This window comes from Fringilla coelebs (assembly GCF_963513975.1).
Source record: "Fringilla coelebs genome assembly, chromosome: 2".
Taxonomy (NCBI): domain Eukaryota; kingdom Metazoa; phylum Chordata; class Aves; order Passeriformes; family Fringillidae; genus Fringilla; species Fringilla coelebs.
In genome coordinates this window covers 70546609-70574496 of record NC_140029.1, presented here as the reverse complement: position 1 = coordinate 70574496, position 27888 = coordinate 70546609, and the positions used below count along the sequence as shown (strand labels likewise).

Sequence of the window (27888 nt, the reverse complement as noted above, 5' to 3'; positions counted from 1 at the left end):
AGAGAGAGGACCGCATTAAGACATCGGGTAATGGTCCTCCCAGGAGATGAATCAATTTGCTCTGGGTTTTATGGCCTCGGGTTTGTTTGTCCGCGCCGGTTCCCCGTGGAAAACCCGGAGCAGTAAATGCTCCAGGTAACACATCTCTGGGGAAGGGGCTGTCGGTGGTGCTCTGGGGTCGGAGCGCAAGACGTCTCCGGATCGAAGGACACCCGTGCCTGCAAGAGACCTGAGTGGAGGCATCGTGGACGCGGATGGGGGAACCACCACGAAGGGAGCTGCGCATCCTCGCTGGTCGCACGCTGTCTGCGAGCCCCGCCGGGCCGCGTGTCCTGCCCGGAATGCCAGGGGATGGAGGCGGCAGGTGCCGGGCGCAGGGAGCCTGAGCAGCAGCCATGTCTATCTGTAATTCCCGCTAATAAAATACTTTTTCACTATCCGCGCTATAATTGGTTTACAGCCTTTTCTGTTTATTTATCCATAAGAGCTGCTGTTAAATGGCTTGGGAAAGCAATCGCTTAATGGCTCAATATTGAATCAAAGGCTCAGTGTGCTTTCTAAGAGATGGGGGACCCGCGTGAGTTCAGAGCGGAAACTCAAAGCGTAATGGACTGAGCGGCTTTATGATCCCACGGAACAGGGCGCAGGAGCGAGGGACCGGACCGGGACCCTCCTGCCTCGCCGCTCAGGGCGTGCATCACCACTGGCAGAGCCGAGCCGAGTCGAGCCGAACCGAGCAGGGCCGGGCCGGGACGAGCCGGGCCACCCGCACCCGCCCTCCACAAGGCTGAGGGAGCGCACCCCGACGAAGGCGGCCGAAGCGCCGGTGTCGGGGAAGCGGCGGCGAGAGGAGGCGGGCCGGGCCGGTAGGAAGCGTGCCTGCGCCCGAGCAGGAGAGAGCGGCGGCCGGGCCGAGCGCAGGGAGGCAGGGAAATGATCTTTGTCCCTTTCGGTAGCTCTCCGCCTCCTCATAGCCTCGTCACCAAGTCAACCGGCACCAGCTCGGAGCGCATTATCTCCGAGGGTCAACACATTGCAGCCCAAGCCGCGGGGAAGGCTCCCAAATTTACCTCTTGGACAAACAATCCGCTGCCTATCGCTCTCTCTGGTGATAGCATTGTGGTCCCCCACCGGCCGGTGCTGGCCTTCGCCCAGGGCTCCGGAACACGGGTACCCCCGAGGGAGCGCCCTGGCCGTCCATGGACACCCACATCCCTAGGGGAGATGCCCTCACAGCCAAAAGTGCCTTGACGCTAAACCCCTACAGGAGCAGAGTCTACCCGAGCCCTCCGAGGGTTTTCCTCCCTGGAGCTCACTGAGGCAGCAGCTTCTGGGCAAGCGAGGGGAGAGGGAAAAGATGAGTTTAAGCACCATTCATCCCGGAGCGCCCCGCGCATCGGAGCAATGCCCTGAGCCCCTGGCGGGCCCGCAAGCCCACCGCCGCGGGACTCCTCACCCCGCAGCAGGGAGCAGCACCCAGCACAAGGCTAGGGGGTCTGGGGTCGGCCTGGCTGAGGGGAAGGAAGGGGGTTGCGGGACCAGGGCCACTCCGGGTGGCCTCCTACGGCCCGCGCCCCGCCCCGGAGGGTTGCGGGAGGGCTCACGTGGGGGAGAGGCGCCTATGGGGAGGCGGCGGGAGCCGGGCAGGGCGGTGGGGCCCGGCGGGGCCGCCAGCTGTCAAAGAGGCATCCCGGGCTCCGCCAGCGGGAGCAGCCTTATGTGTCCCTAAGCTGCGAAGCCCCCTTGGGCCCGCTCGCCATGAACACCGAGGAGCAGTATTACGCCTCGGCGCAGCTCTACAAGGAGTCGTGTGCGTTTCAGAGAGCCCAAACGCAGGACTACAACCCCAGCCCCCCCGCCTGCCTGTACATGGGCAGGCAGCAACAGACTCCTTATTCCAGCGCCTTAGGGGCTCTCGAGCAAGGCAGCCCTCCAGACATTTCACCTTACGAGGTGCCCCCCATCACTGAGGATGCCGGGGTCTCCCACCTTCATCACCATCACCACCACCACGCTCATCTTCCTCCTCCCCACCAGGACGCGCTGCCTTTCGCAGACGGGGCGGACACGGGGGCTATAGAGGAGCCCCGAGTGCAGGTGCCTTTCGCCTGGATGAAGTCCACCAAATCGCACGCCTGGAAGGGACAGTGGACCGGTAAGCCCCGCATCCCTCTGTCCTCCCCCCTCTCCGCCCCCCGCTTCTGTCCCACTCGGCGCTCAGTAGCTCTCCCTTGCACCGATCCTGCTCCCACCGCTCGGATGTCGTGTGGAGCGGCCCGGAGGGTCGTTTCCCCCTGCCAGCCTCCGCAGACCCACTGCTCTAGGGCTGCTAGTGTTGGGTTGAAAGCCGGGGAGAGAGCCGGCGCTCCAGCCCCCGCCGGCGGGCTCACCGCTCCCTGCGCCTCAGCAATTATTAACGAATTATTTTTCACCAATTAACTAATTGTGGCCAAGCCGGGACGTCGTGACGCCTCCCGGGAGCTGCTTCCTCGGGCAGCACAGCGTCCCCGCGGGCGCGGTGAGCTCCGAGCGGGGGCCGGGACGCGGCGGCACCTGCGAGGTGGAGCGGGCGGGGAAGCGACAGGCAGGGCTGGCGGGAGGGGACAGCCCTGCTGCCCCGCGTCCCTGCGCCCACCGTGCGGCCGCGGAGCAGCCCCCGAGCCTTCAGGACAGCCCCCGAGACCCTCTCACTGCCTCTCTGCTCTCCCCGGCGCAGAGCCCATCTCCCCTCCTGGCCCCTCTATCCCGCCCCTTCTGCTCCCCTGCGGGTTTTAGCCACAAATGCACCTCTCCGAGGGAAAAAAAAAAAAAAAACAGGGCACGGAAAACAATGCACAAACGAAACAGAGTTGCCAGTGAGGGGAAGAAACTCTATCTAGGCAGAAAGTTCCGCTGCCCAACAATATTTCTGTCTCTGCCGGCACAATGTTATCGTGTCCTGCGCCTCCGTCACGCCTATACGGCAAATATTATATTAATGGCTTTGTTCAAATAGACAGTTGGAAAAAGGACCGGAGCATTAAAATCTCCCCGAAATAGTTTGGGAATTCCATGGGGCAGGCCGAGGGGGAGGGAAGGACAGATGGCTGTCCCCAGTCTCCCTAGAGGCGCATCCGCCCACAAAGGTAGAGTGCTGTCCCAGCCCTCGGACACGGCGGCAGGGATGGTGCCAGGGCGGAGGTGGGGAGAGGGAGAGAGAAAATCATGTTGTTTTCCGTGAGTTGAGTGAATTTTGAGGATAATAATAATAATAATAAGCCAAACTTTTGAACTACACTTCTTTTTTTCTCTTTCTCCTGTATACCCGAAGAACGACAAAATCAACAGGAAAGCGAAACTTTCCCGGTGGAAGCCTAAAGTTCTTGCCTGTTGTCCCCAGCCTTCCCGGGAGGTGCAGGCAGGGGCCGTGCACGGCCCGGTCGGTGCGATGTGTGTGCAGGGTTCCTGCCAGAGCACGCCGCAGGAGCAGGAAGGGGCACCGCGCTGTGCCGAGTGCGACAGAGCGCTCACAGCCAAACCCCGGTGTATTTTGTACTGTGTATGTGGCAAACTATATGGCCCGACGGTTTATTTTTCATGGAAACCCTAGGGATTTAGGCGTCCATGGAGGCTGCGGTCCTTTGCGCTGTTGCCAGGAAAAAGCGCCCAGGGAGGCCGCGGCGAGGCCGACCCCGTGCCATCCGCCGTGCCCGGCCCCCGGATCCGCCGCTCACCCCGGGCTTATCGGCCTTGTCCCGGGGCCCGAGCGACCTCGGCCCTCCGACAGGCCCTGGGAGTTCCGCTTTCCCGGTAGCTCCATTCAAGTTTAAAGTAACAGAACAAGGGGGTTTTTTTCAGATACAAACTCATGCGTGCATAGGTTTAGATTTACCAACATTTTTATACATATATACATTGATTTTAATATTTATTTATACACGTACATAGGTATATACACATCACTATGCAAACGTTATATGTGCATTTAAATATATATTTTAAATACATATATAAGTTTTATACATAGGTTTACATTTACAAACACTGTAACATAGGTTTACATTTACAAACACTGTATATATAAATACAGAATCATGGGAATAGGAAGATGAGCTGTGGGAGAGTCCACCTATCTCTCTTGAAATTATTATTTAATTCTGGCTGTTGAAAGCAACGTTCCCCGCAGATGATATCAACCCAAAACCGTTCCCAGAGGGGCGCTGGCACTGGCAAAATCGGCCCTGAGTTTCCGTGCCCCCTCGGGCCCCTCTCGATGCGCGCGCCTGTACTGCCCGTGCCCCAGTGCCCACGCAGGACTGCGGCGGCCGCGCTGGGAACGGCGATCCCGCCGCTGCCGCCTTTTACGGCAACAAGAAACCCAAGGTTTCACCAACGTGGCCAAATGGAGCGGCTGCGGTCCAACTCCCGGCCCGACCTGGCAGGCCCACTAATTATAATGGTTATTTTTGCTTTGTTTTAGAGGGGTTTCTTTGGTGCGTTGGCTTTTTGGGGAGGTTTTTTTGAGGGGTTAAATTTTTCCATTTTGCTTTGGTTTGCGTGGTGGAGTTTTTTTTTTTCTTTTTATTTTCTTACCTTTTTTTTCATAAATTATTTTTTTTAAATTAATTTTAACGAGAACCTGAACAATTGCGGCCCTGGACCCGGGAGCTTTCAGTGTCACGCAAACGGTGGCACGTGAATTTCTCCCTCGGCTCCAGACGGCTCTTCCCTGAAAACTTCATCCAAATCATTGCTAAAAAATATTAAATTTTTGTCAAATAAAATAACAGTAGCGGTGACTGCCGCCAGCAGCACCACCTCGCTCTGCCCAGCAGGAGAGCTCCCCGAGGTTTCCCATCACCCCGCTTGCTTCCCCCGCCTATCCTCCGCGCCGCGCAGGGGTCGTGGGACGTGCTCCCCGCAGCCCGAGGGGCGGCCGGGCGGGCCCAGGCTGACTCTCGCTCCTCTCCAGGTGGATCCTACATGGTGGAACCGGAGGAGAACAAGCGGACGAGGACGGCGTACACGCGGGCGCAGCTGCTGGAACTGGAGAAGGAGTTTCTCTTCAACAAGTACATCTCCAGGCCGCGGCGGGTGGAGCTGGCTGTCATGTTGAACTTGACCGAGAGGCACATCAAGATCTGGTTCCAAAACCGGCGGATGAAGTGGAAGAAAGAAGAAGACAAAAAGCGAGGGGCGGGCAACAGCAATGACCCCGAGCAAGACTGCGTTGTGTCCTCCGGGGAGCTGCAGACCAAGGAGGATCTCCAGCCGTGCCCCGCCGGGAACCTTCCCTCGGGAACCTCCAGGGACCTTCTCGCCCCCAGCCTAGTCCCCAGAAGGCAGCAGGACTCTCGGTGAGCCGCGGGGAGCTCCACGGCCCGGGACGAGGAAAAGGATGGGACATGGAAAAGAGCCGAGAGGTTGGCGCCAACTTCTCTCTGCCGTGCCGTGCCGTGCCGTGCCTACCCACTCGCGCCTTCCCCCGGGGAAACGCGGTGCCTCCACTCCGAAACTCGCGTCCTCCGGAGGGCAAATGTAAGACGCCCAGCTGTGACAAGGAGAGGCTCGCTGTGGGCGCTAGCGCCGGAGGAGGCCGCAGGGAGCCACCGGGACGGCGGGGAGCTGGGCCCCGCTCCCCCGGGCCACCTGGGCCTCAGCGAGCCCTACGGGATAGCTTCTCCCGGGGAAGGCGGGTGTCAGGTGGCCACCGACGGTGTGTGTCACCCCGGGTACACGGAGAGGTCTGGAAACCGGAGGAGAAGGGAGCGCACGCTGCCTTCCTTGCCGCCGACAGCTGCTCGGTCGGAGAGTGTGTCCCGCCGCGTCCGTCGGTCCACAGGCGCGGACACGGACCCAAGTATCCCGCGCCATCCACGGGCTGGCACGCCGCCGTCCCCGTCCCTTCCAGTCCCCCAGGGCATCGGCTCTACCGAGGACTCTCTCAGGACTGTTACTTCTTTGGAAACTGGAACTTGGTTTCTTTCGTTTTCTTTTGCTTTTGGGAAAGAAAGAAGGGAGGGGGAAGAAAAAAAAAAAGAGAGAAAAAAAATTTAAAAAAATCAGAAAAGAAAAAGCCCACGTGTCCTGCGGGTAGGATTTGTCTCCCCCGATGACCTTCACAGGTAGCCAGACCCTTCTCCAGGCTCCGCCAGCGGCTGCGGGGACCCTGCGCTGCTGCCCGCGGGACTCCGCGGCTCCAGGGCTGCGCTCGCCTCTTCGAGGGCTGAATGCGAGCCCAGGGATGCAGCAGAAAAAGTCGCGGGTGCTCTCCGGGCGGCGAGCAGACAGCCAGATATATCTGGTGGGGTAGGGCTGGTCCCAGGGACATTGTCCTTTGGGAAAAAGCTCCTGCCTCTCTTCCAACTCTTTCGCAAGCTCGGACTCTGCCTTGGAGAGGAGAAACCTCTCTGCGGCATGAGCTCCTGTCCCGGCGTGGCTCTCTGAGCGGTTTTGCTCTGCAGACTTGTTTTTACACCCAACGGAGGCTGGGGGCCGGCTGCCTCCCGAGGCACTGCGGAGCACCGGGGACTTTCCCTGGGTGCTATTTTTCGGCCCGGACCGTTGCGCGGGAGAGCTCGGCTCCTCCAGGCTGGAGCGGGGAGAGAGCCCGGCCGGGGCTTCCCTGAGGAAAAAGGGGTAGCGGAGTCCGTGCCGGCCGCCCCGGGCCCAGCCTGCCTTTCCCGCTTCCAGGAACAGCTTCCCCGTCCCGACAACGGCGGGGACTGCAACTCAGCGGGGAACAATTCACAGTCGAACTAGGAACAGAAAACACCGGGTGGAAGGAAGCAGGAACTGTCCGGTTCGCTGTCGGTCAGGCAGATCTGCCTTCTTTCCTCGACGGGGAGGTTCCTGTCCCGTACCCGGCAGCAGCAATCCCTCGAGCATCCCTCGGGGACCGCCACAGGCCCTCCGGCGCTGCGGGCCCGGGAGCGCCATGGGAGGAGGAAAATGAGGACAACCTGTCACACCCTGGCCAGAGGATGTTCCCAGTCCCTCGGCTGAAAGCGAGAGGGAGAGCAAATAGCTTGGCACAGCTCTTTGGGGTTTTCTCGTTTCACATGGAACTTCTAACACTAAGGTGGAAACTTGAACTGAAGGCGTAATTTGTCTGTTGCTTTTCTTTCATCTGGGGACATTACTGTCTGTGTGTAAACAGGACTATTTCTGGTACTTTTTCCTGCAAGTTGCTGAGAAATTTATCATCTGAGCCTGTATATCCTTGTTCATCAAAATGCAGTCAATGAGTGAGAACTGTTACTAATCATTATATGAGCAAAATTCAAATAAAGCTGTTCTGCTTAAGAAGCAAAGCCCCATATTAATTAAAGTAATATTTCTTAAATTTTTGGGGGACATGAAGCCATTTTTAAACCTCAGATCTTTTAATCCCTATTCATTAGCATTAACCTCTCACTGGTAGCATGAAGTGGAACAATTTCCATGTACCTTTTACAACGTCTGCCACAGACATTACAAATCAGTAGCCACTGTAAAAACAGATCCAGCTGAAGAAAAGATGTTTTTCACACAAAGTACCTCGATTTTATTCTAAGATTTGTTGAGCACATTGCCCTGGCTGAGCAGCATACATGGTAGCTGAAACATTGCTTGTCCTTTCTTTAATATAGTGCGTTCAGGTTCGATTTTCTTTGTGCACTGCTCTGAAAACAAAAAACATGCATAATTAATGGGAGTCGTTTGACCACGGTGCCAAGGTGTTTTTATTAGGAGAAGCAGAATCGGAACGGCACGGTTTAGTTTTAATGAATAAAGTATTTTTCTTCTAAGAACTGACATAGTTTATTCGCTTAGCCCTTACATTTGTATATATATATACACACCCTTTTACAACTGCACCAATGGAAAAATTAACATTAACTAAATCAAGACACCTTGTAGAGCTAAAGATTCATGGTAACTTCACCTGACAGAAAAGCCAGCCCCACACAGCATTGGGGAAAGGCAAGGCTGACATGGAGAGTTATAAGGCCACTGGAGTTCTTGAGCCATGTCACCTCACCAAAACCAGTTGTCCAGATATATCCATCTACCTAGGAGACACCTCCCCTTATGAAATAGTTTATGACTTATTTGTAGTCACCTTCAACTCTAGGATGGAATATCCATAAAACATTCTCAAACTACTTTTAAAATTAGTCAAGAGATAAAGAAGTGTGAGACATCTTTTGATTTTCTTCTTAGGCAATAGTGAAGTCTTTTAGGCAGGTGTGGGAGAGGTATATCCCCAGAAATTTTATGTGTTCAGTGTTAATTATTTTAAGGAAATGCTGAGCCAGATTCAGGGCAATTTTACTGTCCCTGGGTGCACCTTGCCATGGCATCCACCCCACTGGGAACTATGGAGACATCAATTCTATCTGTGGCTCCAGGGAAGATAGTAGGGCTGTGAGTCTTGATTGAGCTTTGCGCAGGGAACACCTTTGCTGCTCCTACCTTGCTCAGATCCATTCCCCAATGCTGCAGGGAAAGCATTCTTGTCCTGCTTCTGCACTACCGAGACACTGACTGCCGTCCCATGAAAGACCAAAGGCAGGGCTCTCCTTCCCCCCGGCAGGGCTGAGCACCTGAGGTGAATGGCAAATTCACTGGCTGAGCACCTGAGGTGAATGGCACATGGCTGGGGAAACCCTGGCAGCAGCTTGGGCTGCTGTCACACCAGGCCAGAGTCTGCTGCCAACCCTGCCTTACCTCCCCTCTAGCGGGACCGTGACCCACGATCCTGCAGCAGTGACCATGTGAAAAGCAGGATTGCAAGACTGTACTTGTCTCCTCCATTACAAACCTATATTTTCTCCTGAAAATCTCTCCATTTATGGATAATTACACCCATAAATCAACACTGAAAGCAGTGATTTAACCTAAGGTGTGAAAGGCTTTCCAGTCAGTCACTGAAGGCTGTTACCTCCTACTCTGTGATTGCTGCTGCTGCCACGAACACAGCCAGAGAGATGTTGCAGGCTGAGAGATGAAATATTGCTCAGAAAGGCTTTGGTGCTTTGAAGTGCAACCAGGAATGGGATGCCAGCCCTGCAACCACCACCAGAGCAGGGCCTTGTGGCCGGGGCAGTGCACCTCATGGTCTGTCCTCCACACAGGGCAGAGGTAGCTGAGGGTTAAGTGTTGAGTTTCAAGGCTTGTTTTGGGAGTAGAAAGAAATGCCATTGTGCTCCCTTCGCTTGTATACACATTAGCATAGGCAAACCATGCAAACACACATGCACATACATGGCTCCCAAAAAACTGTGACTCAGAAAGGCAATACCTTTTCTGCTTTCTTCTTCCCTGGATGGGGATAAGAATGGCCAGATAGTCCAGGATATTTTTTTATAGGAAGAAGTCTAGGGAGAACAATGAAATGAAATGAAATGAAATGAAATGAAATGAAATGAAATGAAATGAAATGAAATGACAATGAAATGACAATGAAATGTGGAAACCCTGTAGTGCCTGTGTTAGTAATGAATGCTATCTACTTTGACCTACCCACATTAATTTAACATTTATCATCACTGCTCCCGTCTCACTGGCTTCCAGCACCTTTCCAGTGTCTTTCCGTGCACTATTCCAGCACCAATGTGCCCCGGCAGTGCTTTAACTACAAGTGCAAAGAATGGTGGAGCAAAGGGGAAGGTTCTTGGAGGTAAGGCTTCTCTTAATCTTTGCCTTTCTGCATCTCCTCTCCTCCCAGCATTTACTGTCCTGGTATGCAGCTCCTCTGTTCCCCAGCGCTGTTGGGACCACAGCATATGCAGGAACAAATAAAATGCAGAGGAAATTAGCTGAGTGCCTCTCTGCCCAGCGTGCCTCGGGGATGAATCAGGCCTGGCCAGCCTCATTCATGGAAGAGGAAACTCAAACACGTGGTTCCCCTACTATAAGGTCTGACGCACTTGCTGCCTCATATCAGGGCTTGTTCCAGAAATCATTTGCTTCCAGCAGCAGCAGCAGCACTGCAAGGAGGAGAGGCTGCACTCGTGCTCCATCTGCATGAGGTGCCTTTAGGCATATTGACAGGAGCCCTGATGTCTGGTTCCATCCACCAGGATTTACTGGTCATAAGAGGCAGGTGCCTTTGCAAACAGGCATACTCTTCACAAACAACCCAATAATAGATTGAATGGGAAAAAACTCTGGAGATGTAGGTGAGCTGGACCAACAAGGCAAGAAGATTGCAATGACCACTGCAAAAGCAATGCATTTGCTAAGGAGCATTGGCACAGACAGGGTTGTTTTATCTCATTGCACAGAACAATGGAAACTATAAGCTGCTGACAGTGGCAGCTTCATTTTCTCCTTGTTCTTTGACCCAGATCCAGGAGGAGCAAAGCATCTGCTCAAAGAACCCTTGGCAGAGTGATTTAAAATTCAAAAGTAAAACACATCCATCAGGCTCAGAAAGCAGAGGGTGCAATGGTTTGTGTCTCCACTCCCAGGGCCAGACTTGGTGGTGGATACTGGAAGAGTTGTTCTCAAGAGCGATTGGTAGCACTCTGGTGTTCTGTTTGAGCACGGGCAGTGTGTGCCATTATAAATTCAGCTGTGCCTGCTTTGGACTTTCCTTGCAGACCTCAAAGCACCGAGCAGAGGCAGGCAGGGATTAGTGACTCCCCTGCTGTAAGAAGAAATCAGAAACAGGGCGTGGACCTCCCCTTGCAGAGAACAGAGGGTACCCACAGCCCTTGCTGGCAGACCAAGCTGTCTCAGGACCAAGGTGGAGCCAGGGGAGGTGTACCAGGTCCTGGACTGTGCAGAGACTTGTGTTTGAACACCACTTCCCCGGGCCCAAACCCTTCTCCAGAGAAAAGCAAACAGTTGCCTGTTGGGAGCCTCAGCTGGGTGCGGCATGAAGGGCTCCAAGTCATGTTTTGAACACAAGCCCTCCAGGAGAGGAGGCTGCACCTCCCTGCAGCAAGCAGCAGCAAAGCAGCCCCCTCACTTTCTGGCTTTTAACAACATTTCAGCACAGTGGCTCGAGTCCCTCTGATTCAAACACGTGCCTCTCACTCCCTGCCAGGATTCCAGCCAGGAGAGCTGCTCTCTCATCTGGTATGCCCTCTCTCCTTTTCCGCTGCTAAGCCCTTGGTGGTGAGTCAGTATTTGGCTAAGGGTGAGACTGCAGGAGGTGACATTGCTCAAGATAAGGTGGTAGAATAGCAAGTCCTGTTTTGGGATTATTTTTATTTTTACTGCATTCTGTAAGCTGAGTTTTTACCCCGAAAATGAAAACTGTCATAAAAGGGAGAGGAGGGGGAAATCCCTTTTACTTTGAAGGCATCAAATCCTTTACCCTGGAGTTGATGTGACAGAACTTGTTGTTTAAGTCAGGCTGGTTCCTGGAGCTGTGATTGAAAACCTGCTCACGACTTCACCCTCTGCTGCCACATCACTGCTGTTATATTTATCTCACGTACTTCAGTGAGCAGTTTCACTTCAAACAGAAAGACGTACATCTGATGGCAGCTGTGCAAGAGAGCATTTCAAGCTGTGCAGGAGATTAGGTGGAGGTAAAGGCAGAGGAAAGGGCCATAAAATATAGAGCTGCATGACCCTCTCATGACAAAGAAGGGATTCCTTAGGAGCACCCCTGAAGGAGCAAATATAGATCTGAAACTGGAACCACTGACCTTTCTACTCTGCTCTTCTGCCCAAAGCAAGATCACTTCAGACATGTTGTTCTTTTCTGTTCACTAAGGGCTACATAACTGCAGATTTCACAATCTTCTCTGTTCCAGTGCATCATTACTCCCACCTTGAGTGCCTTTTCCTAGCAGCCAACCAATCTTACATGTTGCAGTTATAGCCTGAGGTTTCTTGCCCTAACAGCAAGGAGAAGACTGTGCACTTCTCTTTCAAACAGCCTCCCAAGAAGCCAAAGGAAAAGTTTTGGTGAAAAGAGAATTCATTTTCCAGGCAACTTCTGCCTTATTAGTGACTTTTTAGAGAAAGTACCAAGAGCAGATTCCCAGAGCTCAAACGCAGAGGCCGGACAAGATGGGCCTACAAGGCAAGTAGAGGAATGGTACTTCAGAGAGTGATGGAAGGGGGGACAGCCTGAAGGATGAGCTGGCACTGAAAGCAGGAGGGGTCAGAAGAGAGGCAAATGAAGGCTGAAGCAGTTGGTTTGTTATGGGGAGAAGCCAGAGGGAGGCATTAATGGAGAAGGGTGAAGAAAAAAGCAACTGATGTAATGCCAAGACCTCAACAGCTACAGGATTATGACACCAATGAGGTCATTAGCTGGGAATGCCATTTGGCTTCTAGGGAAAAGCCACGGTACAGAAACCAGGTGTTTTGTGTGTTTTACTTAGCTGTTAATTGCAGCTTGCACCTTCCTTGTAGAAGCCTAATTCCCCCTTGTAATGTGATGGAGTTCTCTCACTTGTCTTCACATTCCTCCTGGTCCATACACTAAAGGAAAGTCTTGTGATTCTGGCAGAGATTTCCATTTAATGCAGTTGCTCTGCAGCAGTGTTTATTCACTGTTACATGTAGGGTTTGTTCCAGCTGTTCCTGCTTATGACAAATCAGGTACTTAGAGTCCTGCTTGCTCAGAGCTCTAAGTCAAGCTCTGTCTTGGCAAAAAATCTTACAGACCTGCCTCACAGTTCCTGTGAAAAATAATCTAAATTCATTTAGATGCAGGCACTGGAAATTGTCAGAAAATCTGCAGAGATGTGGGAGATAAAAATCCATTTAGGGTGGCAGATTTATGTCCCGCTCCAGCAAAGTCCCATTTGCCCCTGTGTCTCCTTTTATCCCATCCTCTCAGCTTGGCTCTGAGGAGTGAGGTAAGCCCCACAGCAGCACTGCTCATGGAAGGTCTGGAATATCCCACCCTCACTGTGGTGTCCCATCTGCTGGATTACAGAGGGCTGGGGGTAGTGCTGGCTTGTTGGAAAATTTTAGTGTCCATGCTTCTCCTCCAGATGTGGTCCCTAGGTAGGTCAGGGCTTCATTCTTCACTGGCTGGAGCTCTAGAAACACTTGGGAGAGTGTGGGGAGGAAGGCTCAGGAGAGACAGGGCTTTTGTAAAAAAAAAGGCTGACATCAGGAGCTAGGAAGAGACAAGCTGACACCTGCAGGCTGTGTCTGCATGGAGTGGGGAAGGCAGACCCAGGGAGATATGGGGTTGTAGAGGGATAGAATATAAGAAAATAGTGTAGAAAGTAATCTTACCCCTAAGGAGTTGCAGCTGGGCTGATTACCAAAGATTAGGAACAGACCTGACTTTAACAGGGCACAGCTGTAACCAAAGAGAAGAAGAGTGTTATAAAAGAGTGGGGTGGCTAGCTGGGAAGGGAACTGGGGTTGCTTGGCTACTGTGTGAAGAGGAAAGAGGCAGTGCTCTGAGGAGCTGCCCATGAGAAACACCAAGAGGGCGTGGGACTTTTGTGATCAGGAGACAACAGCGTGGAACCCCTGCGATGAGATGGCAGCACGGGATTACCTCTGCAATGCCAGCCTGGCACACTGCCTGCTGATGGGGCATGGAGCGGGGGAGGGAGGAAGATGCAGCAGGAACTGAAAAGCTTCCAGGGAGGGAGTAACTAAAGAGACAGTGCTTCCCCCCATGCCATAGGGAAGGAATTGTGGCTGGGGACCAGAAGAGTGGTAGAAAGAAGAGGAACAATTTGCCTTCAAGCCTTCTCCCCCGTTCAGGCATACATGGAATAAAACATAGGGCAGAAAGCAATGATAGAGAATGGAGGAACCATCAGGCAAGGGCAGAACTGGAGAGCAGCAATGGATGGGCAAGAGCCAGGAAGCTGTCACAGCCCAATCTGAGGGTGCAGTGGCATGTCACATTAATCAGAAATCCCAGCATTCTGTCTCTGCCTCCTGTTTCTGCAGAAAACAGAAGCAGCTGGATGAGACAGCTCAACTCATCAATCCAACAAAATACTCATCATCCTGCAAAAATGGAAATGAAACATCTTTCATTTTAGAAACAGCTCGCTGCACACTTGCACTGCCTTTGACACAAAGCAGGCAGGGAAGCAGAGAAGAGTCATCCTTGGGGCTATGGATGCAGCACAGCTACTAGAAGGATTTCCTCACCTTCCTTGAGCTTCCTTCTGCAGCCTGACACATCTTGGCTGTTGGCCACCTTAATTTCCCTGCTGCCACTCCAGAAGATATCCCCCTTTTCCAGGAATCTTTCCATCTTCTGCCATCTCTTAGATGGCCTCTGTTACATCCCCATACTCTTTCTGAAGCCATCACTTAGTCAGTGTAGAGAGACATCCTGAAAGAAGGGAGACTAAAGGAAATTTGATGGAAGGGAGCCTTCAAAGAGGCAGAGGCTATTCCAGCTGAGGGCTTGGAAGAGGCATAAAGCCAAGAGCCAGAAAAGGAGATCTAGGCCATGGTCCAAAGCTAACTGCAGTCAATGGGACTGATTTGAATGGGCTGTGGACTAGATTCTTGAACAGCAGCTGTGAAAGAGGATATCAGGGGTATGATGACTGTGGAGAATTGAGGATAGAAAAGTGAGGAGGAGGAGGAGGGATTTGTTCAGCCATTCAGACATGGTTTACATAGGACATGTAAAAGCTTTCTCTAGTGCCAACAGGGCTCTCCAGATGGTGCCACAGCCATTGGCAAGTTCTGCTCCATGAGGTCGTGTTTTACATGGCAGCACTGGCTGATTGTCTCGTGTTGCAGTAGCAACAACTAACTTTCAGAAGAAAGGAAAAGCACTGCAGAGGGAGGAAGACAAGTGGAACTGTGCTTGATGCTGCTGTGATGCCTGGTGGGAAATGGATACTGAACCACTTCAAACTCTTTATATCGATCCCTCGTGGCAGAAGCCCAGGGAGGGGAGGAAGGATGTGCCAAATTCCCCTCGTGTGGTCGGATGAAGACAGTAACACAGTTTGGAGGCGGGAACGCGTTTCGCATCGCTGGGATGGATCCCTGCGGAGCCGGGAGGGGCCGGGGCCGCCGCCACACCGCCACCTGCCGGCCGCGCCGCGCCACTGCAGCCCCCGTCCCTCCCTCCGTCCGTCCGTCCCCACGCTTGGTCTCTGCTGTTGGTTGGAATTCCAGCTACGGTCCCAGACTTTCCTGATGCAATGAGCACATGCTCTGGGAGCGTGTCTCGACCCCGTTCCAGCCCCACACCACAGAGTTGGTGCAATGAGAGCGATTTTGGCTGTGAGGAAGCAGGTGGCAGTTCCCTACTGAAAGCCAAAGGCTCGGGTTGCCTTTGGTCAGCATGCCAGCAGGTTGGCAGGTGGGTGCTGGCAGCTGTCCTCATCCTGATGGTTCAGCTCTGCCAACTGCACAGGCACAATTCTGGGCAGTGTCTGGGCAAGAACATCAAGGATCAGTCCTGTGAGTCCAGCACAGGTGCAGCATCTGCCCCAATCCTGGTGCTTTTGCCTTCCTGCTGAAGAAGTAAACAGAAAGGAGTGGATCTCTAGGGACATTTCACTAGGAGTGTTCAAGTTTGCAGGTATCTATGTCTTCTTACACAAAACACAAGAAGGAATGCCTTTCTGGAACTGGCTCACACGATTTCAATGCCACTTAGGAATCTGAGTACACCCATAATTTGAGCATGCCTCAAGATCACTCCTCAGCGCTGATCCCAGCTGTCACCAAATGCAGGTGACTTCTGTGTTACCCTCTAGAACAAGCTGGCTGTGCCTAAACCACATCCTGAAAACAGTCTATTGCTTTCCTAACTCTAAATCTCCACCCAGAGGTTTCCTGAGCAAGCAAAAGCTGGCCCAAGCCAACTGCTGGCTGTGGACCACACCAACCATTTAGTGGCCCAGCTGATGGAGCTGCAGTGCCAAGGAATATTTCCTGGCATTTTTCATTTTATTAGGACAGATGTAGGAATTCAGCCCTACCTTCACTCATCAAATGGGCAACTTGACTGCAGCAAAGAAGATTTGTCACCCAAGCTGGTTCTGGATGACCTCAGAGAATTTCCAGGAGAGTTGATCTTGACTTTGTGAGGCAAGTACTCTTCTCAGGGGGTTTGATACTTGAGGATGCCAGGCCAGTGAGGACCTGGCATCCTTGATACTTCAGGGAGCCAGGCTGAGAACCTCTAAACCAGGACAGAATGGTTGAATTTGAGGAGCACGGCTGAAAGCATCTGAGCACGTGCTGATTTGGGAGAAAGCAGTCTTGTGTCTTTCGTGAAACAGCATATGTGGAGCGCGATGTTCACAAAGGAAAAGCAGATTGAGTGAGGTTAAACATTTAATGTCAGATAAAAACACGCTGCTGATTCCTTCAGCGTGAATCATCGTTTTGTGCTGATTGTGCTCCTAACACTTCATACTGGCCCTTGCTTTTTCCTGGACTGTCAGGAAGGGACTGGTGAGTTGAGCAGGTTGGGTGGGCAGGGAAGGGAGTGGCATGATGAGACACAGTGAGGAACCTGCCTGGAAAGGAGCAGTGGCTGCTGGGCTCTCACTCCTTCCTTCTGTGTCCTTTGTGGGCTCTGCCAGCTGCTGTGGTACATTTACCTGTGTCCCTCTCAGCGGGCTCTCCCTTCGCTCTGGACCTCAGAGCACATCCCAGACCACAGGAGCCTCATGGGGCGCAGGCCAGGTCGGGGTGAGGGGCACTGCTGCCTGCAGCAACTGTGCCTGGGCCCCCTCTCAGCAGGGAGGCAGCAGGTACCACTGAAGGCATCCCCTGCCTCCAGGAGCCCTTGGCACTGCAGCCCCAACTCTTTCCCTTACCATGGCAGAAGCAATCTCCTTATCTCAGAAAATAAGGAATTTTCCTGTCTCATTCTCACGCTACCCCTCTGTTTTGCTGTCTCTTGCATAAGGTGTCAGCAGCAGGGTATTTGTGGGACAGCAGCTCCCAGCCCACAGCCCAGATAGGAGCACTTTCCTACACCAAGAGGGAAGGAGGCAGGCTTTCAGGTGTCCGTGGCAGTATGCCTGAATAGGGATGTGCATTGGAGGAGGCTGAATCCCCCCAGACCCTGTTGGGCTGCTGGACCCTCGCCATGCCAGCCCCATCTGCCCCTGCTTGAGCAGCTGCTCTCCTTGGGCCATGAGGATGTTTTCCTGCTGCAGTTCGGGAACGCGTGCCCACAGGCAAAGAGATAACAAAGGGCACGTTTTACTGGCAGGAGCCCTCAGCAGGGAGGGCTCTGAGCGTGGAAAACACCTTTGGAGCTGCGATAGGAGATTGGTGAGGGAGTGACTGAGAATGAAAGAGTAGGTCCAAAGTGTTGCTCTGGCCTTGGAAGAGCAGGATGTCAGTTACTGGGAACAGAAAAAGGATCGTGTTTCTGGATTGAAGTCCTCGAGGAAGAAACACGCTCCTGATAAGAGAAAGTCCCTTTTTCTTCTGAGTCACTGCATTCCTGGAAATAGTTGCGCAAGATGTTTTCAGAGACCCCTTTTCAGATCTCCATGGTTAGCTCTATCTCCAACTCTCCAGATACATACAAGCATCTTGATGGGGAGGAAAGAAGATCTAAAAAAAATGAGCATAATTGCCAGAAAAACAGCATACACTTACGCACTTGATAAATATGAAAAATGAGTGGTTTGATTATTCTTCAAATAGTACATTTGTATTATAAACTGGGAAAAAATTCTTTGGTATTAGGAAGGGAAGATAGGAAGGGATTCTCACTAACGGAAATTCCATCTCACCAGAAATTTTACAAATAACAAAAAAAAAAAAAAAAAAATCTCTAGAACAGGTGAGGACCGGAATTTCCCTGAAACATAATCAAAAGCTCAAGTTATCTTTAAAGAGACCTCAGTATCTAACTGTTGTACAGCTCTTTATATGACTTGCAACAATCTCCATGAGAGAATTGGCTCATTTTCAAACTGTGAAAAAAAGGAAGAAAAGTCTTGGATACTTATGCCTCTCGTCTCTTGCCTGATTTAGGAGTTTCAATGCCTTTGGAGGCTCAGAAGGCTCCTTGGTGTCCATGTCTTGCCCATACTGCACTTGAGGTGCTGAACAGCAGAAGGGTCATCTTAAAAATCCTGAGACCCACCCAATTGTGGAGTGCCCTGAATCATGCACCTGGTTTCTGTTTGAGTTCTGCATCAAGATGTTCTCCAAGGACTTAATTACAAGCCAGCCTTTGTTGAAAGCCTTAACTGGTGACACTCAGGGAAGGAAGAGACCCAGCAAGTCTTGTAGCCCTAAGTGATGTTTCTGTTTGCATGGTCACACCATGGCATGGAAAAATTAGATGACAAGCAATCTCAGTTTCCTGGGCTGTAAGTTTGCCTTGAATGCCAGCAGAGGAAGGGACAGAGCAGTGAGGAGCATCCCTTTCCAAAGAATGCAGGAGATAAGGCAGCTTTTCTCTCACAAAGGTCTTTGGGTCTAGGCAAGTTATCTGCAGGACAGGCTGTAACTCTGTGGAAGGCAGCAAGACGTGTCAGGGGAACAGGATCTGACTCAAGCAAAACTGCACGAGTTTGCAACAGCTGCCCAAAAACACCTGGGTGACTGAGGGAAGAAGAATGCTGAAAGCAGGGAAGTTCCATGTGTTCTGTTTGGCTTGTTCTCTCCTTTCAGAATAGCACTAAAAGCACTGGTTTCCCCCCAGTCCTGCCTGTTGCAGCTGGGTGCAGGGGTGCTAAGGCACAGATGTTGCATTTGGCATCGTTCAAATTTTCTTCAGTGCAGCTCAGGTGCTAGGGATCAGCAGGTTGGAAATGAGCTGTCAGAAATTTAAACTAAAGGAGGCCGGATTTAGACTAGATATAAGGAATAAATTTTTATAATGAGAGTGGTGAAACTCGAACATGCTTCCCAGAGAGGGCATGAAGGCCATGGATTGCCCAGAGAAGTGGTAGATGTCCCATCCCTGGAAATATTCAAGGTCAGGTTGGATGGGGCTCTGAGCAACCTGATCTGTTTGAAATTGTCCCTGCTCATTGCAGGGCAGAAGGACCTAGGTGAGTTGTAAACGTCCCTTCCGACCCACATTATTACATGATTCTATGAAGCACACTTAAGAAAGATAATGATTAACTTCCCTCAGTTTGAAAAATTAAATCAAAACACCTACCTGGACCAATAGATTATCTATTATACAGATTGCATTAGATATTATCTTAGCTGAGCTAGTGTTTTAATTAGAGGAAATTAGGAGCAATGAGAAAATTATTCATGTCATTCACCAGTGGTTAACTGGTCTCTAGTCTAATGAATGTCACAGATTGGTATCTAGACATCTGTGTGAATGTGTCATGAGAATCATCCATGAGTTTTCATCCTCCATTTTCCTATATCTACTTTGAAGCAGGAGGATCCAGCGGGTGTCATCCCCAAACAGGTGATCCCTCAATTTAGAAATACAGGGTTTGAAAGGGATTCCCAAGTCTCTAATTCCAGTCTCCTGGCAACAAACTGTTTGTTTTCATGAATAGCTCAAATTTTTTCTGTTTCTTTGCAAGTAACTCTCTGTGGCCCTCTTTGAAGGAGGGTAAGTTTGACTTCTGAAAGTGTCAAAAACTGAGAATGGAACCCGGGGCATTGCAGAAGGTGAGACTTTAATTAGAAGAAACTGTCTGTGTTCACCTGAGTCACAGCATGTCAGAACATGCAGGTGAGAAGGAAGCAGCCCTTCCTCATCACTGGGAAGAGCAGGAACATCCGGCTCCCTCAAAGAGCTATTCTGGAGCAAAGCCCAGAAGGCTGCTAAGGCTTCTGGGAGCGTTTGTTCCCATCCGTCCCCAGAGGTTTCTGACAGTAACCAGAGCTGTTTTGCTGGGGTGATTCCTGGCGTGCACCTCCTTGGCGCTGTGCTCTGCTGGGTCAGGCCACCATCCATGGCCTCTCGCTCCAAGGTGGCCCTGCTCTCTGGCTGAGCTACCCCTGCAGCTGGACTGCCCCCAACAGACTTGTGTCCTGCTGAATTTGTGAACATTTACAAGCTGTTTGCTGCCTGGAAGGCCTCCAGTGCTGCTCCTCTGGCGTCGGTTCAAGGTTTGCTTCCAGCTCTAGCTGCTCTAAACTTCACGCACAGTTCCACGCTTGTGTGGGACCGAGGGAAAGCATTTGGTCATGAATTTTGGCTATGACACAGCAGAGCTGTGTCAACAGAATTGTGAGCTCCAAGATTGCCTTTTCCACTCTGGCTGCTGATGGAGTAGCAAGGAGAAACGTATGGCCTCACACAGTCCTCCGGAGCCATGATTTCAGTCAGCCACAGCAAACCCCCCTCAGCTTCTGAAGGATGGGCTCTGCCCTCTGTTAGATGGCTGGGATGTGTGCTTCTAACCTCTGCTGCATCCACAGATGGAAACAGCCTGGACAGAGGTCACTTGTGTGGGAAAAATGCTGGATGGAGAATATGTCTCAAGCTGTTACTTACTCCTAATGTAAGATCTTTTTTTTTTCTTTTTATAAAAGCTTCCTGTCTTTATTCTGCAGATCCAGAGTGCTCAGCCATCAGACTGAGGACACATAAAGTGCTCCTAAAAGATACTTCAGATCAGAGCAAGCAGACATTTGCTCTAGATGTCATCCAAGTCCTCTAAGGACCTTACTCTTCTTCCTATGACACGTGTTGTCGTCCCTGGCCCCAAACTCAAAGAGCTATCTTGAGAAACTAGTGTTTGCCTAAGAGTTAACCCAAGAGAAGGAATACCAATTGGTTTGTTATTGTACAGTGATAGGAGCAGGAAAATCTGACAAGAGAGGGAGAGCAGGGAACTTCCATCTTGTAACTTTGGGACCAACCTTCTGATTTCCTGGATTTTTCCTTTCATGGACTCCTGCTCCAGCCCCTGTCTAGCAAGCAAGGTGCAGCAGCTGGGTTGGCTTGCTGCTGCAGGACTGCATGGAGCTCTGTGAGAATTGAAAACACCCACGGGCTGCTCAGCACAACCAGCTCACCTCTGACAAAGAGAGCTTCTGGTTCAATGTCATAGTTCAGCTATGGACTGATCCAGGTGCCTGTAAATAACCACTGAAACAGGACACACAGTTTATTCCTTTTAACACTCCTTTATGGGGCATGAGTAATATAAAGGAAGATGGAGGCTTGTTGGTTTGCTTGCTTGGGGATAGGAGAGGGGACATATTTGAAATTGGAGAGGATATGATTTACTTGGTTACTTGTTTCTTACACTCAGAAATCTGAGTTCTGTGTTGCCAAAGTAAAGAATTTGAGGAGAGCTCAGAAAATGAATGCTTGCTAATAGAGATCAAGAGATCTGGAATGGGGATGTTTAAAATGTGTCAGGTTTGTTGATGTATCTCCAACGAGCTTTGCTTTGCGGAGGAAAAAACTTCTGTGGGCATCAAACAGTTCACCTTAACGAGGGCAACTGTTTTTCTCAAAACTCCTACAGGCAAAAAAGAAATTTTCACACTTTCAGCATTAAAAAACCCAACCCACAAAGCACATTGAAAGATTACAGGGACTGTCCCAAATGTTGCCGTGCCTGGGCTGGTGCCAGAGGCAACTGTGTGTCACCACTGCAGCAAGGAGTCCTGGATTCTGCCAGTCCCGTGTCACCCCAGCCCCACGGGCATGGGTAAATGCCAACAAAACCACAGCAAGCAGCACCTCTTAAACCCTCAGATCCTCTGTGATTAATTTACTTATTGATGGTCTTTCATAACTCCGTGGTCATCTTTTTTTCTGACTGCCATTAATTATTCCTGGAAGCAAATAAAAGGGCCCACCGATATCTCTCCCTCCCACTCAGCACAGCCAGCTTTTCCTTAGGGAGAAAAAACTTGTGCTCATTTGCAGTGGGACAATGCCGACTTTTGAACCTCTAACCACTAAACAAACAAACCTTGCGCTCTGCTCCACAATCCAAACAGGGTTTATTGACAAGGGTATCGCAGCAACGCGCAGCAGCTCCGGCAGCAGCCGGGCGGGATCAATGCTGCTGCGGGGGTGGCCCCGGGGCCAGAGCACATCCTCGAAGGGGCGGCCCCGCCCGGGGCTGCTGCCGCCCCAGAGCCCTCGGCCGGGGACAGCGCAGAGGGAGGAGAGGGCCATGGTGCCTGCAAAGCCCTTCCAGCTCGGAGAGCCCTGGTGCGACTGCTCTGCACTGGTGTGGGGCTGGTGCTGCAGAGCCCAGACCCTCGGTTTGGGCGCTGCTCAGCTTGAGCTGTCCCCAGCAGCTCCTCCGGAATTATCCAAGGACGCTTCAGAGTCACAGAAGGATGAATCTGGCTCCTGCCTCCCTCTGATCAGGTACAAACCATGGACATTGGACCCAGCAGGACATGCTCTGGGTCAAGCCCACGTGCAATGAGCATTGCTTTGGGGCTGCGCCCATGTTTCCTGGCCAGGCCCGCTTCAGAGACCACATGAAATGCAGCAGAAAATCAAGCAGGTTCCTTGCACTGGAGCTGCTGCCTCCCACCACAGTCTTCTCCCAGGCACAGGAACCCTCGATCAGGTTTTCATGGCCACATGTCCGCTCTTGGACTGCCAGCCCCTGGCCCGGCAAGGCATGGAGCTGCGTGCAGACAAAATGCAGGGCAGAGGCTTTGGGGCTGGTGCTTTCAATTTCCCCAAGTTCTCTCAGGCAGAGAGAGCTGCCTTGTCAGTAAGGTCAGTCTCTGACCAGACCATTCTCCCCAGGCAGTTCTGTAGATGCTGCTAGCATTTGGCTTTGGCTTTTAGCAAAAAGATAAGAAAAGCTTCAACAAGGAAGAAACCAAAAGAAGGCAAATGGAATAAAATAAATTTGATAACCAAAACTGAACAGCATGGGGCTCAGTCCTGGGGAAGTCAATAATCCACATAACGTGTTTGGGGCTGGACAGTGCTCCCATCATCCCTGCTGGGTCCAGGCCCACATGAGTTGTCACCACATCCAGCCAAGGGCACTGGCTACAGCCTGGCTGCTCCAGCCCAGCCTCACTTCACAGTTGGACTTCTCCCATTCCTAAGTAAGAAGTACATATGGCAAACAGCCAGGGTGATTTGGCCAAATCAGCTGGACTTTTCTAGTTTTCATCTCTGCCTGAGTCTTTTGGCCTCTCTACCCCGATCCCTACCATTTAGCCAGCATGTGGAAATGGGCCACAGCCTGTGCAAAGTAGGCTCTGATAGAGCATAGGGCTCTTCCAAGGATTTCTGCTTCTGATGGAGCTGTTATGAAGCTGATAAAATCAAGGGAACTTTGGAAAATCAACTGAAACAGCCCCTCCCTCCCCCCCAACAAGACAGAAATTGTAAGGATGTGAGAAACCGCACACAGTTTAACCAAAGGGACATTGCACATTCGAATAAGGCTCCTCGCTTCAGCGTGACAGGACACCTTTTTCAGAAGAGACAAAATTCTTTCAATTTCTCTGCAGTGCAGCTAATAAATCTGGATGGATTACTATCTGCACTGGATTTATGGGCTCTTTTACAAGTGCCTAACATTAAGCAATTCACTTCTGAACGTTTAAACAGTGCCTTATCTTGTCTGCTCTGACCCTCAGGGCAGAATGAACATTTTGCATATTCATGGTTGCAAGAAGAAAATAAAATAAAATATAAAATAAAAAAAATGTGCTTTAATTTTTTTTCCTGCTAAAATTCATCATTAGCCCAACAACATTGCAAAGGTCTTTTGGACCGATCCCTGAGATATACCGGGGGTTGACTGGCAGGCAGCGCCCCCACTTTATCTAACAAATTCCAGGGTAAAAAAAAGCACCCAAACATAATAATAATATTAATAAAGCAATGGACGCGCTTCCCCCGGACGACGAGACACATACACTGTACACCTGTACACACGGCCGGCCCCGCGGGGCGGTGTAGTGCATCGTGGGGGCCGCTCCCTCCGTGCCCCCCGGCCCGGCCCGCTCCGCTGCGTCCTGCAGCAGTCCCTGTGCCGCTGTCCCCGGCCGCTGTCACTGCGGGGCGGCGGGGCCCAGCCCGCCGGCGGCCGCCCCCGCCGCGGGACCCTGCAAGGAGGCGCTGGGGCTGAGGGGCTCCGCGCCGCCGGGCTGCGCCTGCTGCAGCTTCTTCTTGTTGATCTTCCTCTCCTTCGCCCGCCTATTCTGGAACCAGATTTTCACCTGCCAGGAAGTGGACAGGGGAGTGAGGGGGGACAGCTCTCTGGGGATCTATCCCCCTCCCAGGTGCTCTCACCAAGAGTGCATCCCAACCCCGAGCATCCCAACGCCGCGCATCCCTGCCCCCGTGCATCCCTGCCCCCGCGCATCCCTGCCCCGCGCATCCCTGCCCCCGCGCAGCCCGGACACGCGTGGCGTGCACAGCGAGCGCCACTTTTGGGACAGACCTGCCTCTCCGACAGCCCCAGGTTGGAGGCCAGCTCCGCTTTTCTCCTGATGGTGATGTAGCGGCTGTAGTGAAACTCCTTCTCCAGCTCCAGCCGCTGGTGGTCGGTGTACACGACGCGGTACTTGTCTTTCGTCCTGGTTTTAACTGCGGAGCACAAAGCCAGGGTTGAGAAAGTCAAAGCCAAAGGGCAGAGCTGAGCGCAGGCATTCTGCGCAGAGCGATCAGGAGCAGTCCTATCCCCCCCTATCCCCCGCTCCTGGGTTTGCTGCTCGCCTCCCCCTGCCCTGGGCTCAGCAGAGGAGAGGAGACGTTCCGCAGGTCCTTGGGGACGTGGGACATCAATGCCAGGCATGCCGGCGGGCGCAGAGCTCCCAGCCCCGGTTGGCAGCCCTGGCCCCACCGCACACCCCCTCCTTGCACGGGGACACCTTCGCTGTGCACTTGTTGCTTTTGGTTTTGTTTTGCCTTCCCTAGCGACAAAAAACGTTTTATAGAGAAAGAGGGAAAGGGAAAGGAAGAAAAGGGCCGTTCGGGGCACGGTGATTTCGTTTCTAAACGAGAGACAGCCGTCTAAGGGCGGACAATCGGGAGCGGCTGCGCGGAACCACTCGTGAGGTGGCCAGCTCCCACTTTTCTGTAACGGCACGAGGGCTACAGGGATTTCTTGGGAAGCCTGGAAGTGTGACGTACAACTTCAGAACTCAAAAAAACCAACAACTCGAGCCAACAAACGAACAAAAATCCCCAAACCAAACACCGAAACCCCAACGGAATCCGAAGGCGAATGCCAGCTAGCAGCCGGTGAGAGTGAGTCGCCGCAGCCGCTGACCTCCTTTTTCCCGAGGGTTTCTTGTTTAACTGGTTGTGTCCCCGGCCCTCCCGTTCCCCAGGGAGCCGAGGCGGGGAGTCTCTGCCCCCAAGGTGCTTAATGGCCAGCAGGCTGACTTTGTTCAGGTAAACTCTCTGCAAACCACAACAAAAGCACCCTGTAAAGATACAAGCCTGATCAGAGAAAACTCCCCAGAGCCAGTGAATAGGGAACACAATCCCAAACAATGCAGGACAAGGAGATCTTATCAAAGAAAAACCCTTCTCAAAGCCTTAATGACAGCCACATTCTGTTTGAATTACCACTACTGAACAAATGGCGGCAGGCGCTTTCATCCCCCCAGCTCTGCACATTAACATAAACACTGGCTCCAAAGGCAGAATTTGAATGGAGACAAGGGACCGGCCACCACCGCACAAGCCCAAACTGTGGGAACACCACGGGCTGCTGTGGGAAGCGCGGTGGGCCTGTAAGAGTTCCACTGGCACCAGCACCCGGGACGTGGCTGCTGGTGCCAGTGGAACTCACCCCGGGCGCGGTGGCCACAGGCGTAGCCAGGACTCCCGCACCGCTCCGCTCCGACCGGCGTACCCCCGCTGGCCCTGCCGTCGGTCACGCAAGGCAGAGGATGAGAGGGGAATGCCATAAGTCATTATTAACTGCGAAAGTCGTCATCCTTTTTTTTTCCCCTGCCACTATATACGCATATTTTAAAAATTAAAAAAAAAAAAGAAAAAAAGAAAAAAGGAAAAAAGGAAAAGGGGAGATAGTAGCCGTGGAAGGTGTATATCAAAGCTCGGGACACTCATGTCCCTGGCAGATGCATGGTGGGAATGAAAGAGAGGGTCTGCGGGGGTATTAACATCGCAAGGGAGCGCGGCGCCGGGTACGGCCTGACCCGGGAGGGCACGCCCTCGCACGGCCCGGCTCGGCCCGGCCAGGCCGGGGACACGGCACGGCCCGCAGGGATCGGGCTGGCAAGTGGCCGCTGCTGTCGCTCGGGAGGCCTGGCCGCACGGAGACCTTAATAAAGGGCAGGCGCCCAGTGACTCAGAAACAAATGCGGAGCGACACCGGCCGATGATTTATATGACTATAATTGGTTATAAAAATCTTCTAAGTGGCTATAAGCAGGAGAGCGGAGCAGTGGCAGGAAGAGCGAGCGTTTCCTCGGGATCCGGACCATTCCACCCTGCTCCGCCAGCATCCCCCCGGGCACTGAGCCCCGGGGCCGGCAGCGGCTGCTCACCGGCCGAGCGCCGCTCCTGCCGCTGCCGGCCCGGCACTCGGCAGTGAGCGCGGACGGGCTGCCGGGCTCTACCGACAGCCCGTCCTCTGTTCTCCCGAGGACCGACCCTCGGAGGGGTTTGTTTCGGGGAGCTCTCCCCGAGAAAAGGATTTGCCGAGCTGCCCGGGGGAGTCGTCGGCGGGGCAGACCCCTCCCGCCCGGCCCCGGCCCGCACTTACCCTGGCTGCTGAGCGGGGGCTGCGCCGGCTTCCTCATCCACTCGCAGAGGCCGCGGCGCTGCCCACCGGGGGAGAGCGGCTCGGGGGCGGCGCTGGCGGCGGCGCTGGCGGCGTTGAGGGGCTGCATGACCCCGGCGGAGCAGTGGGGCGCGGGGCCGGCGTGGTGGTGGGCGTGCGGGTGGTGGTGGTGGTGGTGGTAGTCGGCGGGGCTGTAGGCCATGGGGGCGGCGGGGGAGCCCCCGTTGAGGCCGTGGACGGCGCCGGCGGCCGGAGGCGCCCCTTGGCCATAGGTGCCCCAGTCGTCGCGGAGCGGGGCGGCGTAGGGCGCGGGCCAGGCCGGCCCGGGGGACTGGGCGCCGTCGAGGTTCACATGGTACCCGCCGTAGTCCGCGTACTGCGGGGCACCGACGAAGTTCTGCGCCGCCAGGTTAAGTCCCCCCGAGTGCCGCACCGGGCCGGGGTACATGGGCCCGTCCTTCTCCAGGAGGTAGCTCACGTACATGCTGGCGGGGCCCCGGCGGCGGCTCTCCACATGCTGCTCGGGGCTCTCGCCGCGGCGCGCCTGCTGCTGCCTGGGGCCGGGCTGCCCGGGGCGGGGAGGGGGCAGGCGGAGGGGCCGCGGCCCCGCGCTGCGCTCCGCGCTCCCGGTCCGCGCTCCCGGTCCGAATCCAATGGCCGGCAGTCCTTACATGATTAACGATTGTTTACAAGGCTCTATTAGTAATGGCCCAGACACACCAAAGGCAGGTGACGTGGAGAGGCGCTGGGTATATAGCTACTACCCCTAAAAGACGATTTGCATTTAAAAAGATAAGGAGAGGGCAGCGACCTGATCACAGCTAAATATTCAAGCCTTTATTGTTTAAGAGCTTCCTCCTTCCATTGCAACCTGGTGCACTTTAACCTCCAATCACAGGTTCAAAGGATGAAATCAAGAGACTTGCAAAAGACAGAGAGGGAGATCTAAGGGCGAGGGTGGGAATATGGGAGCCGTGTATCACGGTCGATCTGTAGGCAGCACTTTAGCCAGCTCTTCTCTGTGCTTTGGTATTGGGGGGTGGGCGGGGGGGGGGTGGGGAAGGGGCGGAAGAGGAGGGAGTTTTGATTAAAAATCCACAAAGCCATTTTGTCGTGGTTGTTTTGAGCAACAAATCCCATCGCGACGGCCTACTGCTTTTTGTAAAACTCTTCCCTCCCGCTCCCTCTCGGTCATGGGCGATGAAGGCGAGGTAAGAGGAGAAATTCCCCCCTCCAAGGGCGCTGTCTCCTTCCTCCGCGTGTGTCTGCAGAACTTCGAGGTCGGGCGCGCCCAGCAGGTCCAGGAAAGGACGAGGACTGGGGGTGCCTTCGTCTAAAATAC

General features: G+C 53.0%; 2 protein-coding genes across 2 annotated transcripts; one reads left to right on the top strand and one right to left on the bottom strand.

The window, feature by feature from the left end:
- Nucleotides 1-1758: 1758 nt before the first annotated feature.
- Nucleotides 1759-5340, top strand: PDX1 (pancreatic and duodenal homeobox 1; the record flags this gene model as incomplete). Its single annotated transcript, XM_084224764.1, has 2 exons — nucleotides 1759-2155; nucleotides 4952-5340. 2 exons carry the CDS (start codon nucleotides 1759-1761, stop codon nucleotides 5338-5340), a joined length of 786 nt encoding a protein of 261 aa, XP_084080890.1.
- An 18498-nt stretch (nucleotides 5341-23838) lies between these two features.
- Nucleotides 23839-27030, bottom strand: CDX2 (caudal type homeobox 2; the record flags this gene model as incomplete). The annotated part of the gene is made up of 3 exons (XM_084227136.1): nucleotides 23839-24006; nucleotides 24231-24376; nucleotides 26529-27030. The coding sequence occupies 3 exons, from the start codon at nucleotides 27028-27030 to the stop codon at nucleotides 23839-23841; spliced, it is 816 nt and encodes a 271-aa protein (XP_084083262.1).
- Between the last annotated feature and the right edge of the window lie 858 nt (nucleotides 27031-27888).